This window comes from Salvia hispanica, chromosome 4 (genome assembly GCF_029641045.1).
Source record: "Salvia hispanica isolate PSC_SH4W2 chromosome 4, Shi_PSC_v1, whole genome shotgun sequence".
NCBI classification, from domain to species: domain Eukaryota; kingdom Viridiplantae; phylum Streptophyta; class Magnoliopsida; order Lamiales; family Lamiaceae; genus Salvia; species Salvia hispanica.
The window spans coordinates 17,942,365-17,957,566 of NC_142695.1; the positions used below are offsets into that span (position 1 = coordinate 17,942,365).

General features: G+C 34.5%; 2 protein-coding genes across 2 annotated transcripts; one reads left to right on the top strand and one right to left on the bottom strand.

Moving 5' to 3' along the window:
* Window positions 1–235: 235 nt before the first annotated feature.
* Window positions 236–6,963, bottom strand: LOC125191812 (protein RAE1-like). The gene is made up of 11 exons (XM_048089231.2): window positions 6,779–6,963; window positions 6,564–6,650; window positions 6,059–6,136; window positions 5,786–5,979; window positions 5,366–5,507; window positions 4,720–4,800; window positions 2,892–3,020; window positions 1,865–1,942; window positions 1,700–1,771; window positions 759–839; window positions 236–662 (listed from the first exon to the last, which is right to left on the bottom strand). Exons 1-11 carry the CDS (start codon window positions 6,830–6,832, stop codon window positions 612–614), a joined length of 1,047 nt encoding a protein of 348 aa, XP_047945188.1. The 5' UTR covers window positions 6,833–6,963; the 3' UTR covers window positions 236–611.
* Window positions 6,964–9,406: 2,443 nt separating this feature from the next.
* LOC125197485 (copper transport protein ATX1-like) lies at window positions 9,407–12,683 on the top strand. Its single transcript, XM_048096236.2, has 3 exons — window positions 9,407–9,768; window positions 9,847–9,922; window positions 12,435–12,683. Exons 1-3 carry the CDS (start codon window positions 9,583–9,585, stop codon window positions 12,554–12,556), a joined length of 384 nt encoding a protein of 127 aa, XP_047952193.1. The 5' UTR covers window positions 9,407–9,582; the 3' UTR covers window positions 12,557–12,683.
* The last annotated feature ends 2,519 nt before the right edge of the window (window positions 12,684–15,202 follow it).

Sequence of the window (15,202 nt, forward strand, 5' to 3'; positions counted from 1 at the left end):
AAAATTTTGGATGATGTCTATTTTTGCTGAGTATGAACCTCGTGTAAACCTTACATGACTAGTAGCATAATGACAGTATAAGAAGACTCTACAAGTAGCATGAATGTGAACATGTTACTAGATATTGGATCGATATTAGCATCGATTCAATTGTCGAATTACTAAAGCTTGCAATGATTAACTGGTTCGATATATCAATGAATAAATAAATAAATAAATAAAAATCGATAAAAACTATCCTGAAATAAGGAATAAATAAATAAAGCAGTAGATTATTCACAACCTTATATACATATGGTAATATAAAAAGAGACATCGACTAAAACCAATACTGGTAGAGTTGTTTGTAATGATAGACGGAGAAGTAATTTCAGATCTAAAAAGATTTCCCTATTTTTCAAGATTTTGTAGGCTGTTTGGGGCTAGTCTGGTACGTAGAGACAAAAAACATGCTAAAACCAACATTATCAGAATGAATGACAAAATAGTTCAGCATAATGTAGATGACTTCGATACAACAATTGTGACTTGAGTATTTGAAGAGAAATCTCGTAGCGAAATGGTCATGTACAGATTTTGCCATTCCTCTTCCTCTAGAATAGGAAGAAACTTCACTTCCGACCGCTTGTTCCAGCCCGTGGTTTGCCCTTGACCTCAGCCTCCTGCGACGAAGGATAGAACGTTCATTTTACAAGCACTAAACTCATGAGATGAGAGAAAACAGAAACCAAAATAATTTTGAAATTATGAAACTGCACCTGGGGCTGATGTAGGTAGATATGGGTTTTTGCTGTTGACGGATTGTGATTTTCAGCACCTTTGCTCCAGTCGTAACAAACCTTCATTTCAGAGAGTAGAAAAGCATTAAGAGGGAGAAGATTGGAAATATCTGAGATTTAAGATAAAGAGTAAACGAGAAGAAAAAGATACTTAGATCAGAGAAGGGCGCTTAAATTGTTACTGGATAAACTAAAGCTGAGTCTAGTGACTTTAGACTAAGTGCTCAATTTGAATATCTAAAAAAACTGTCTCAACCAGGAAATAGCAATGGAATTTGAATTTGATAATCCATTACTTCTTTTGAGTAATAAATTTCATTAAGGTTACCCTTCAACTATATAAACATAAAAAAAACAGAACACTACCTAGGTACCCATGAGAAAAATGGTCATAAATAATTTTTCTTTGTAATTTCTGCTTAGAGTTTTTGAAAAAAATTCACAAGAAAGATTTGTGTAATGAATGTTACTCCCTCCGTCCACCATTAGGAGTCCCATTTATGGACGGCACGGGTTTTAAGAAATGTTGAGAAAAGTGGGCGGAAAAAAGTTAGTGGAATAGGGGGTCCCACTTGTATATATTAGTTTTAAATAAAATGTGAGTGGAATGAGTTAGTGGAAGGTGGGAACCTATTACCATTTATGGTAAAAGTGAACCAGGACTCCTATTCGCGGACGGACTAAATGGAAAAACGGAACTCCTATTCGCGGACAGAGGGAGTACCAAGTTAGATATACAGAACCAAGTGTAATAAGTTTTTATTATGAGAGGGGTAGTTATCTATTCTATGTTCATTGTTAATCAACTCATTGAGGTACAGAAATCGATAAGAGATCCCACAGAGTGCTCTTCTTCTTATCAATGCAAGTATATTCATGGATAAACTCAAAATGTAACTGAAAAGGCAGCAAAAGTGTACCGAGTATGCATATATCGACCCATCGTGGTTGAATGTGCTACAAGGTATTGGCTGACTGCACCTCAGCATAGCCTAAATAGTTAACAAAATAATTAATGGTATTCAGATGGATCCTTAATTATAATATGCAGGCAAAATGATAAGTTGAGCAGAAATCTGCAATACCTTAAGCCTCTGTTTGCTATCTTTGTCCCAAAAGTTAAAGGCACCATCAGATCCAGCAGTGGCAAATGTCTGGTGTACCTATGGAGTGGCAAAAAGTAGAACCATTTAAAAATATAACTTCTAGAACAGAGAGACATCAGAACAACCTACCTTCTAACTATGACATTATAGAGAGCCTAACAGCAAACAAATTCAAGAGTTTACACAAATTTAATGTTTTAGCCAATTCATTGGAGGTTGATAAAATCAACCATTTCTAGCATATGGTTGCATTTTTGGACATTTACTAATATGTTCAAAATTAAGAGATTTTGTTCTATAACACACAACCTTTATCCAATCATACCCATCATAATTATACTTCTACATTATATAGCAAAATAAATTGCTTACATGCGGTGAAATTGACAACATTTAAAAATCGGCCAAAATAGTGAGGTCATGCAAAGCTTCAAATATTTGGTTGTCATAACTCAAGTGTCTATAGACAAATTCAAAAACATTTATAGCCAATTGCCACTAATTAATGCAACCCAAATCTTCAAGTGATGAGTCAATGGGCCTCAAAATTCCAATTAAACTAGACCCAATTGCAGATTGCATGATTCCAGTGCCCTCAAGAGGCAGCATTAGTTACTTAGCCAATGACACCAAGACAAAAATTACTTGGGATGAATGCAAAAATGAAAAATAACAGTTCTTGTTGCGAATAAATCTTTTTTGCATCATTTTGATGACTGTTTGAATGATCAAACAAGATACAAGATGCATGTCTGCTATCTGCCTCACACAATATACTGCAGGAAATGGCTGATGAAACGTCCCAATATGGTTTTATTTTACTGATATAAGTTAACAGGTGGTGACATAGGTGAAATATATAATCAGAAAAAAAAAAGTGTCATCAGTAGTCCAACTAGAAATACTTAATTCATGCAATTGTCAGACATGAAGAAGCAAAAGAAGACAATAGAGAGGGGAATGGAATAACATCAAGTTCAATGGACATCTAAGTACAATAGCTTACGGGATGAAAATTCAGTGAGTTGACAGAGTAAATGTCATTGCCATCTCTGTGACATTTAAAAGTAAAATTTTTACTTGATTGTGCATCATCAAGGTGGTGTACCCCAACTCTTCCTTCAATGGAACCAACCTGCAACAGAAATCAATTTGGCTAAGTGAAACTGAAGGTCAGACGTGTGGAGATCAAAATGCCAATCGCAGGATGGATCCTTCCATTGAACTTAACGTACATGCACCAAAGGCAGGTTTTGCAATAACATACTCCCTCCATTCCATGTTAATTGAGTCATTTTTCTGTTGTGAGAAGTTCCATGATATTGAGTCATTTCTATTTTTGGCAAAAAGTAACATTCGCTCTTACTTTTTTCTCTCTTTATCTCTGTTACTTTATTCACTATCCAGTATCCACTTAACACATCATTCTTAATCTTCGTGTCGAAAAGAAGCGCCTCTATTAATAAGGAACGGAGGGAGTATAACTTTAGCCAAAATATCAGTTGTTTTACTTCTTCCACATCAATATAATGCACAGCTTATGTACTAATATTTAGAGAACTTCATTAATAAATGTTGAGAACACTTCAGAGAAATGATGAGAAGTGAAAAATCCATGAGCAAAACTAGAAAAGATTGATCTGGTCCAAGTCTAGGCAATATATAATGTCAAGAATTGCATATATAATCCAAAGCATTTTTTTAAGAAACAAAATAACTAAAAGGCATTGTTCTCCTTCATGTATTTTAGACCATTGTTCCTGGATGTGAACCAGAATCATGGAAGCCCTTGGCAAATATTTGGAAAATATTACTATGTATAGTACATTTTAGAAATAAAATGTCTATAAGGAGATTGATTTGTCATATTTTTTATCATCGTCTTTTACACATTAATTCCTCCGGCAGAGAACAGAATCATGGAAGTTTAGGTTCCACCCAAGTATTACAACTGCTCCATCCAGCCAATAAGAATATACACTCCTCCTTTGTTGCCAACTTTCACAAGCAAAACAGACACTTCATGTGCAGTTCTTGATTTTTAACAAAGGTGAGATAGATGAAGAACAAGCAGGGGACAGAAAGAACAGGAGAGGTATCAAAGCACCCTGGATACAACAGATGAGAAGAGACAAGCTTCAAGGCGAATCCGTACGAGACAAGCAACTACATATGAGTTTCTCATAAAAATATTTCCAGACGGCGCATAATAGTGTTATCAAACACATTGGAACACAAAGTAATTTCCGTCAACCATTCCATACTCCTATGATTAGATGAAAGAGGACTAGAGGAGAGATCCGAATAAGTGCAGATGGAAATATTACTGAGTTCATTATTAAAATTTGTTGGAGATGGTTTCATTCAATCTCTAAGAGAGCTGGATGCTGTCGACCAATAATTACATAAAATGGAACACAAGCCCCAGCAGAGGGGTTAAAAATCAAAGTTATTGTTACGTAATAGGTGGTATGTTGGCAAGTCCAACCTGAGCTAGCTGTATGAGAGCTAGTAAATAGATACTTAGGTAAATAGTAGTACTCCCTCCGTTCCATAGTAATAGAGTCATTTTGCCATTTTAGTACGTTCCATAGTAATAGAGTCATTTCCCTTTTTAGTAAAAGTCAACACATTTTTCCACACCTACTTTACTCTCTTACTTTTTTCTCTCTTCATCCCTCTACCTTTTTCATTTTCCACTTTATTCTCACTTTATTTAACTCACCTAACATAATTTTTCTTAATCTCCGTGCCGAAAAGAAACGCCTCCATTACTATGGAACGGAGGGAGTACTAATTATTTTCATAACAAGTTTCAGAATATGGAAACTTACTAAGAAGCCTTGCTGATCTGGGAATGCAGCTAAACACCTAGTCTGGTACTTCAATGGTGACACGACTCTCTTGAACTCTGTCTGCCATATCCAAAGAACAGTTCATATATGCAGAATTCGTTGCCTCATAAATTTCATAGAAAATCTTATCAATTCTAAATGAATGATAGGTGCTAAAGCGCAGGAAAAAGGGGGTAATGGTTTACCCATAAAGTGTTTTATAATCTATAAAACCATCTTGATGAATAGCTGATTAAAGTAAGTATAACAAGAGGAAGAAGAAGGGAGAGAGAGAGAGTGATGGTGTTGAATAATACCAATTGACACACCTTAGAGCTTCATTTTTTATATGATCACAAAACTTTTCTAGTTGCATGGTCATATAGAAGTTTATTTAACCCTTGCTAGAATAGGAAACCAGAAATTATGTGGATAATACGAAGCCATTCAAATTTAATAAGCATCTCATCATTAATAGAAAAACTGAGTCTGTCCAGAAATAAAACAAAATCTAAAAGCAGATGTAAATTTACTAATTTAGATTTGATAATTTTTACAATTTTTATAACAGATAGCAATAGAGTGAGTTAAACCTTCATCTCACAAAGCAGAAAAAAAGTGAAAGTAACATAGTTTAGAAGTACACCTGAGGGTTCTGCAGGTTGAAAACTACAAGATTTCTATCTGCAGTGCCAACAACCATAAGAGGATGTTTAACAGTAAGCGCATAGCACCGCTCAGGGAGCTGCTGCACCCAAGTTGGATTCTGCTGTCTCAGATCCCAATACCTGATAATTAGTTGCATCTTATCAAATACAATGAATGCATCCTGTTTGCTGCAAATCTGGTCTTACTTCAAGATTTATCCTTAGCACCAAACATGCATGGAGATTGGAGGGAACATCTTCAAACATGTAAGATAGCATATCTTATGATTAGAACAGTATGTACTGACATGCCATTTAATGGTTTAGAGATCCATATAAACTAGCATGCACATCCATTTGTAAGAGAAACTTAAATGTTTCTAGCTTACATACAAACTATGAAGACACCAATGAACTACCTAAGTGTCTTATCCCAGCTTCCTGTGACTAGGAGACTCATTTCTGGGATCCAAGCAAGCTCTTTAATAGGAGCATCATGCATGGCTACAGTTACAGGTTGTCCACCAGATAATAATGGCCACATCTTGACTTGTTTGTCACAGCCACCAGAAAATACAGTTGTTCCATCATCCTTCCAAGCTGAGCACAAGACCTGCCAAAATTACAAAGTAAATAACGAGGATAAGATCACACCAAGCATAGTACATTATAAAAAATTAGATGATATATACCGGTTGATCATGTGATATCGAAGCCTTAGGAACAGTGGTGATATTGGTTCCTTGTATCATCACCTCCCAACATCGTACCTAAGTAAGTATAGGCATATAATGAACCGACTTGCTTGTCCAAAATGAAGGAGAAAATTAAATCACAACAATATGTTTCATAAGCTCTGCCGTAAGTCTGATTTAAAAAGGCACCATCGTGAACAATCACAACGAAAGAGGTTCACACGAAGAAGAAACTCGTTAGCTGCAGTTAAAAATGCTAACAATTTGTCAACAAACTACCACCTGCAGGTATCTAATGTAGTAGTCTTGACGCATTCAGCTTCAATTACAACAAACTAACATGACAAAACCTGATAATGGCACGATTTCTGCATCATTGACATAGGACGAAATAATAATATCACAACAAATGTCACTTAACAGGGGACCGTGTCGATTCATTAAGCAGCCCACGCACAAAATAACACACTTAAACAGACCAAAACGAGGAACAAGGCCATACCTGATTATCCCACGACGTAGCGATCAAGTGATTGGCCTTGGAACTAAAACACAGGCTCGAAACTGAATCGCTTGGAGGTGACGCCACCTTTCAGAAAATTCAAAAAAAAAAAGGTAAAACACCAAAACGCGCTTCATTTTTGTGCAGAGAATAATTTCGTGGAAATTGCTCAAAATATTTGAAAAGGGGAATTGAGGAAGAAGCCACTAGATTACCTCAGCTGAACGATTAGGATTGACATTAGTAGTTGAAGCGCCGAATGTAGCCATATTTTAAACCCTAATTCTTAAAGCTCTTCAGCAAATTAGACAGGCAAATTAACTGATTGTAGAGCTAGCAACTGACGCCTGAGAAAGAGAGCATATCGACCACTGTAAACAACTATGGTTAATATTAGGAGTATACAGTAAATAACTAATGTGAATCTTATGGATCGAAGACTTATGAACTTGCCCCGGACTTGTTCTTGTAAATAAACCCAACAAATAAACAAGATAAACCAAGAAATGGAACAAGAAAAATAGATAAAAGGATAGAGGATGGATTAGTGTTATGATTTAGGTGAAGAACAAGAAAGAATTCCAAAGGCACTTTCACGTACAAACACCTAATGGCTCCACAAACTAGCAACACAAGAACTAGCAAGCATACCTTTACAATCAACCTTAGCCCGACAAAAGATCGAATGCAACCCGAAGGAATTTGATAAGTCTTCAAAAGATGAAGAAGGTGAGCTCTCAAATATGGAGAAATTGTCTCTTACAAATATTCAAAAGCTAATGACAAAAACCCTAGACATAGGTAATTATACTAGAGGTTAAAAGTGCAAAACAAAAGAGGAAAAATGAGCAAAATTCGAAAATCGCACAAAACGCCCGGGTCCGGCGTTTTTCTTCTCCAGGCCGGGCAAATTCTCTGTGGTCGGGCGTTTTGCTTGTTGGACTGCGCGGCTTTTGTAAAACGACCATAACTTTCTCGTCCGTGCTCCGATTGAGGCGTGTAAGGTACTCACACGAAGCTATTTTGACGATGAAGACAATGGTGGTCTTAGAAGAGAATTTGGACACCATCTTAATAGGCAAATTCTGATTTGAGCAGACCTCCGCATCCGGCTTGGCTCCTTGTCATATCTCCACCTTCTTTTCGGACCCCAATCAACCCATGGCCCTCGATATCGTTGCATCTTATGATTGTGAATATCCGGATTCACATCATCCTCTCCTTCTTTGTGAAAGGATTTGTCCTCAAATCCGGTTCTTCGATTATTCTCTAGGACACCCGGATTCACATCAATAACTATGGTTTAATGAAACTAATATGTCCCACCAAATTAATTTTTTTATGTTTCGAAATACTCCTTGTTTGGCATGCATTTCAAGATTAAGAAATATCGGCCACTGAAAATAGATCTAAGTGTAGTATCATACGATTTTAATATTTAATTGGTAAAAGAAATTATTTAGTGTATGAGCACTAAAGTCATGGAGAAAATATTTATATTTAATAAAGCGGCTATATGTCTATCCAAAGAAATAATTGCTAGTACGTATTTAATTGAAGAAAGACATTCCATTACTCTTCAACAGCGTTCATTTAATTCTGCATCATTTGTATAGTAGCCACATTGATTTACATTATGTTCGTCGGCCTACTTCGCGGGTTGAATCACCATATTCAATGTCTCATTAATTAATCTCAGCACTAGCTAGATATACTATAATTAAGCCAGCACGCATGCACACTGCACTCTATATAAGGAATAAATTATGCTATAGATTATTATTTAACTTTATGTATAAATTTGATCCATTGATTTGATCTTGCTTATTGTTAAAACTTAAAACAAAGCATTTCCATGGAAAATACGCCATGCCCTATTTATATAAACTTTTCCATCGTCGCTCTCAAAAACAATTTATGTCACACATATAAGTTGCTAATGCATAATATTCTCTAAGTCCGAGTTTTATTTTTTTCATTTTGATCTTTCCACCCTTACAATACCACATTTACTTTTTTATTTAATCAATAAAGTTCATACTTCATTTTTTATAAAATTAATATTCCATAAAATTGGAATCTATATTCAGCTAGTTTTAGCTTTTGCATATATTCCTTCACATTTCTTAAAATTCTATGAGTCAAAATAAAACACATATTGCTAGACGGAAATAATAATAAATGCAAAAGAACGAACACAAAATTAAGTAAAGTAATTAGTATGGAACTGATATCTCCTTATTTTACATCACTATTTTGGTGATCCTCTTAAAAGTACGACTAATCCGTCTAAATAAGTACTCCCTCTGTCCACAAGAAATAGACAAGATTGTGAATGATACGAATTTTAATGTATAATTGGTAAAATAAGAGAGATAGGAAAAAGTATAAGAGATGGAGGAAAAAGGTAGTGGAATGAGTGTTAGTTGATTGTGAGGTCTACATTTAGAATGATATGTAGGGTTAGTATTGGTTGAAAATTTTCCTTTTAGAACTTTATCTATTTTTATTTTTCATAGACGGACCAAAATGACAAAACTTGTCTATTTTTCGTGGACGGATGGAGTAACAGTATAACATGTAAATAAGGAGTAGTATAACATATTTAACATGGAATTAAAAAATAAGAAAATAAAAGATAGAAAATTAAAAAATATATATCAAAATTTTACGACGGTGTGTGGACAGGGCCGCGCGGCCTGACCGCTCTGTGGACCTGATCAGCGGTCCATGGGCCTGCAACGCCACTGCTCTGTCCTCGCTGGCCCAAAACTCCACGCTGTGCTTTAAATAGGTTAATAAAGCATGAGACAAATCTCCCATTTACTATAGTCCATCAGAAACTGATGGGCAATACACTAGTATATCAAGTATAAACTCTATATCTGCACAATATTGAAGACCACTTCCACCAATTCGTAATTAATAAAGCTGGAATATTGAATTCCAACCGCCTCGCCTTTCTTTTTATCTGCAACATTATCATCCAAAGCCCAGAGGAGGAGAGAGTACTCAGAGAATGAAGGGTCTGATTTGCCAGTCAACAGCTGTGTGCTTGAGCCATGAGCAGCGCTCAGTGGCGGCGCCGGAGAGAATGAACAAGTACGTTAGGTTAGGGGAGCATCGCCATCACCATCGCCATCGCCATCATCATCACCACGCCAAAAACATCAAACAACCGCCAATATCTCATCATCTTTTTCAGGTTCTTCTTTTTAATCATAACTTATTACATACTATATACTATACCACATAGTTGTTTTAATTTTTAATTTTAGGACAGGTGGTTGTCCTGAGAGTCTCCATTCACTGCCAAGGTTGTGCTGCTAAACTCCACAAACATCTATCCAAAATGCAAGGTAGTATCATACGATTCATACCTCTCTCTCTCACCATTTTGTTAACATAATTGTGTTTTAAGTTATTACACATTGAAAATGTTAGGTTTAAAATTTTAAACATCCTTATATTACTATTAAAATTTGGGATGAAAAATAACTTATTACGTTCTAACAACAAGTGGTATTTTTTTAAAATTGCTGACCGATTTAGTTATTAGGTAAAATGTGATTATGAGTGCAGAGTGTAGTAAAGTGTATGATGAGCGCCAGCACAAAATTTTCTGAAAATAATACAGCAATGCATTCAAAAGTTGGTGGTGTATTCAGTTTATATTCATTTTTAGTAACTAACTATTCACGGGATTCAGATAACAACTATTTGGGGTGTTCAGTTGGTTAATTTACTTACTAGGATTTAAATGTTATTTGGTTGAGTAGATTAGATCCAGCCTGATATTTAATTCATATTAATACTATTACGTAAGCTTATTTTTAAGTTTTGGTTTTACCTTAATTATGAGTAACAAAGTTATCTGAGATAATCTTGAACCAATTCATTTTCTCAAGTCAATTTAAGCCGCGTAATCAAACAATATTCATATGTAGCGACTTTCGTTGCTGCATAAATGGCAGAAGTACATGGTGTTAATAATGGGCTTAAGCCCCTACTTAATTAAATTTTTATATTTTTATGTATATAATTGTGTAGAATTTTTGGTATTTTGTGCTAATAGTTGTCCAAAAGCCCTTATTACCACAATAAAACATGGGATAATTATTTTTCCAAAATTTTGAATTGAATTTTAGCTCCTAACAACAAAATTATGTGTCCACTCCTAGCGGCATATGCCAAGGAAATAGGTGGGTGATTAAAAAAATTATAATGAGCTAGGGAAATTTTGGTGAGAAAAACAAATTAAGAAGCGGTGAGTGCATGCCGGAAAATAAGGAGTTTGGCTAGAACCAGTGAGAGGTAGGTGAAGAAGGGGGTGGCCGAAAGCGATGAGAAAGAGCGAGATTATGGTTATGCATAAACTTGTCAAATAGGTCGGATGGCCTAAGACTAACCCACTAGAGAAATGAAGCAATCTTGGGATAGCTCATATGTTGTAGCGAGCTTTAATTGGGCTATTTATTAAATCTAGGATGACCTCGAGCTTAGGTCCAAGTCTGGTGTCGGACCAACCAGGGACCCACCATAACCCAATTTAAAAAGGGGTTGGCCGAAAGTGACTAGAAAGAGAGAGATTATGTGATAGATAGACTTGTCAACTGAGTCGGCTCTACCGGCCACGACCAGCCCATAACGAAATGAAACGAACTTAAGTGGACTCATTACTTATAGCATACACCAATTAGGCTTATTTGTAAGCCCATAGGCCCAATAGAAGCCCACTTTAGGTCTGACTCGCCCACAGAATTCCAATTGAATAATTAGCTCTAGTAAACCATTTTCTTTAAAAAATGAAATTTATCCCATCAACCATAAAGCTTACTTTGACTAAGCACTTAATGATTGTGTTACAAAAGTCAATTTGTTTTTTTTTTTTTTCCTAATATCAACCTATATAAAAATATTTTCAAAACTCAAACTTAGTGTAACCCAACTCAACCAAATTATTAAGTGGGCTGTTCTAAACCTAAATGTATATATTTGATATGAATCTGAGCTGACCTGGAACTTGATACAAGTAGAACGATAGAAAATAGTACTTCCTCCGTCCCCCATAATTTATCACTATTTGATCCGGCACTGGTTTTAAAACATGTAATAGAAAGTGGGTTGAAAAAGTTGGTGGTACATGAGTCCTATATTTATATATTAGTTTTATAACAAAATGTGAGTGAGAATGAGTTAGTGGAATATATGGTCCACTACCAAAAATAATAAAAGTGAAAGGTAACAGTTTTAGGGACGGACGAAAAAGGAAATAGATGACAAATTTTCAGGGACGGAGGGAGTAAAAGAAATTCATGAGATAGGTGAGTGGGTTTGATTGGCAGTTTTTATTACTAATGTTTTATTGTTTTCATTTTTTTAATAAAATAAGAAAATATCTATTACTACTCATTTTTTAAATAAAAAAATGTGATTGAATATATCGTTCTACAAAATAATATAGGTACGTCAATAACACATAAAACTAATATTCCCTTCGTTCCAGCTAAAAGTCTTAATTAGTTAGGGCATGGGTTTTAAGAAATGTAAAGAAAAGTGAGTTCAATAAGTTAGTGTAATATTGGTCCTACTTATATATATCACTTTTATAATAAAATATAAGTGAAATAAATTAGTGGAATGTGGAGATTACTTACCATTTATGATAAAAGTGAAATATAACTATTATGTTGGGACGAATGAAAATGGCAAAACATGACTCTTAAGTTGGGACCGAAGGAGTACTACTTACTAATTTAGTATTGATTTCCTCTTTCAAATTTATCTTATAAAACTAGGGTTATCTTGATTGTATGAATTTAAAATAGTTAACGAATATACTCCAATAAGTTGTTTGTCGAAATATTGAAGGTGTGACGTCATTCAGCATTGACCTAGAGAGCAAGATGGTAAAAGTGGCTGGACACGTGTCTCCATCCAGTGTGCTTGAGAGCATATCAAAGGTGAAAAGGGCAGAATTTTGGTCCGGTTAGATTAAGTTATTAAGTTTCTTTTATCTTATCCACTCGTGGGATTAATTAGTTTTGATTAACGCACGTTGATATGTGATAGTATTTATATTTATATATGACATAGACTGCATAATGTTTGGTTTGGAAATTTGAATATGTTGATTGTGTTAACTTAAAATACTCAGGCAATAACCGATGGATTATTCGAATCTAAAATGTACGGCGAGTTTTGGTCTTAATTTAAATATTTATGAACACTGAGTATAAATTTAAATATTTACAAGTTTTGGATTAAATATAATAGTTATAATACATTACAAAATCTTCCCACTATTTTGCTTTCGTAACGGTTACCAATTAATTTGTAGATTTATAGAAATATCCCCTCCAAATCCAACCAATAATAATGAAAATTGAAATTGAGACGTAGCTCTGGTAAACTGAATTATAAACATTATGGATATACATGATAGTGATAAAATGCAAATTTATATATTGTACAAACTCAAAACTTCTCAATATAGCTTCAACACTGTTTCAATATGACTGCCGTTGAAATTCTGTTGACATTTTTCTGTTGATGTTTCTTTTGTGATCTGTTGACATTTTTCAATGGTCCAGATTATAATTTTGAGTTTGTACAATATTTAGAGTTTTTATTTGATCATATTCCTGGATATACATATATAACGGCTTCCACTAAATTGACAGTTACCAACAATAAATTGCTATGCATAATTGGTTTATTAGTCAAAAGGTTTTTGCATAATTGGTTAAAACGGTTTTGTATTATGCACTTTTAAATTTTGCGGTTATATGAGTATCATAATTTGAGAGGTTAAAAAAATAATGAATCATTAATTTAATTTAGAACAAAATGATATTGACCAAAGAAAAATGAAGAATGCCAAAAGCTACAACATTTTCTATAAATACCAATACCATTATGACATTCTATTTGTGCTTGGTATACGTGTGGTGCCTACAGGGATAGAGTATATGGGTAGGGGGAATGAGATAATAAGATATGGTGGCGATTGGCAACGATTAATAAGTTTCAAGTTTCCAGCGATTTAGAAAAGGCCAAAAATGTATTTTCCGGTGAGCTAAAGTCTTCATCTGTAAATATTTTTTTAAATTGCAATATTGGTCTACAGTTGATTTTTATTTCAAATTCTTGCATGTAGATGGAGGCAACTGACGAAAAGCCGTGATAAGTGATTATTTCCAATGGCTAAGAGCATCTCGAAGGGCAATCGAAAACACGTTTTCCAGTGAGATTAAGCCTTCTATTTATTTTTTCTTAAATTTGCAGTATAGGTTTGTAGTTGATTTTTATTTCAAATTCCTACATGTAGATGGAGGTAAACCAGCCGATGGAGTCGATGGCGTCAGCGTAGGACAAGGAAAGTGCAGTAGACAATGACAAGAGAAGATGGAAGTGTGCCTGAGAATGATGGAGGTAGACATAAGAGGTTGAAGGAGAAGATGAATGCAAACGTTTTAACCTAAATGAATTCTAAATTTTACCTTGTTGTTTATCCCATTCTCAAAACATAAGGTTAGACATTGCATGAAAAAATCATTAAGTTTTGTGAAATTTTAGTCTATCCTTCCATTTTAAAACCCAGCATTTATGAAATTTAAATTTGTTCTCAAATTATCTCAAATGAGAAATCATTGGGGATGATTTTTTAACTAAATTAGCCAAATATCATAATGTTTTTGAATTTTACTCTTTTACTTATTTACATATAATAATTAGCTAGGGAAATGTTATGCAACATAGCATCATTTGTGTAATGCATTTTAGCATTATGTAGCATTACTGGTTGTTCTTAATTTGGCAGATTCTTATAAGGGAAGGGCTCCGTTATATGCCTAATCTAAAGGAGTTGTACGTTGTAGTTTCGTGTCATCATGTGCACCATTGTCTTGTGCCGATAACATCTACTAATATAGGCATGTCCTCGTCTTAAGATATTCACGTTCAAGGTTGGCATATTACTAGTGTAATTTCAAAGTGTCATCAAATAATATTTTATGATTTATTTTATATATGGACATATGCACTTTTATATATATGAAGATCATGAAAGATGCCCAAACAAATGTGGATATGACTATGGACCATCACATATTTATGGATGCCCACACCAATGTCTTAGAATGTTCAAGTTTTAAGGATCGTGTGCGACCGATATCATCAAACTGATGACCTATATTTCAGTTTGTTGCAATGCATATCAAGAGATAAATACTTGTACTAAAAATATGAGTGAGACAAAGGGACAAACTCATATGGTCCATATGCAACAACTTCAATCACAGTTGCCTCATCAAGTTGAATTCGAGTTTAGATAATACTAATGCACTTTCTTTGCCAATTTTGTGTGATTTTTTAGCGTGATGTGAGTTCGACTTTGTTGTCCTTGATTATAGACATAGAACACAAAATATTTATTATAGCGTATGGTAGTTACGTTCTTAAAATGTGCATCAATTTGTAATTGTTTATTGAAGATAGTGATTATCGTTTCAAAGATTGTTCCCGCCTACATCACTTTTCTCAAAGATTGATTCCGCCTACATCACTTTTCCTTAGAGCTGTTAGAGTTGTTGATCCCATCTTGATTCTTGAGAGTGCAATTATTGATATGGACAATG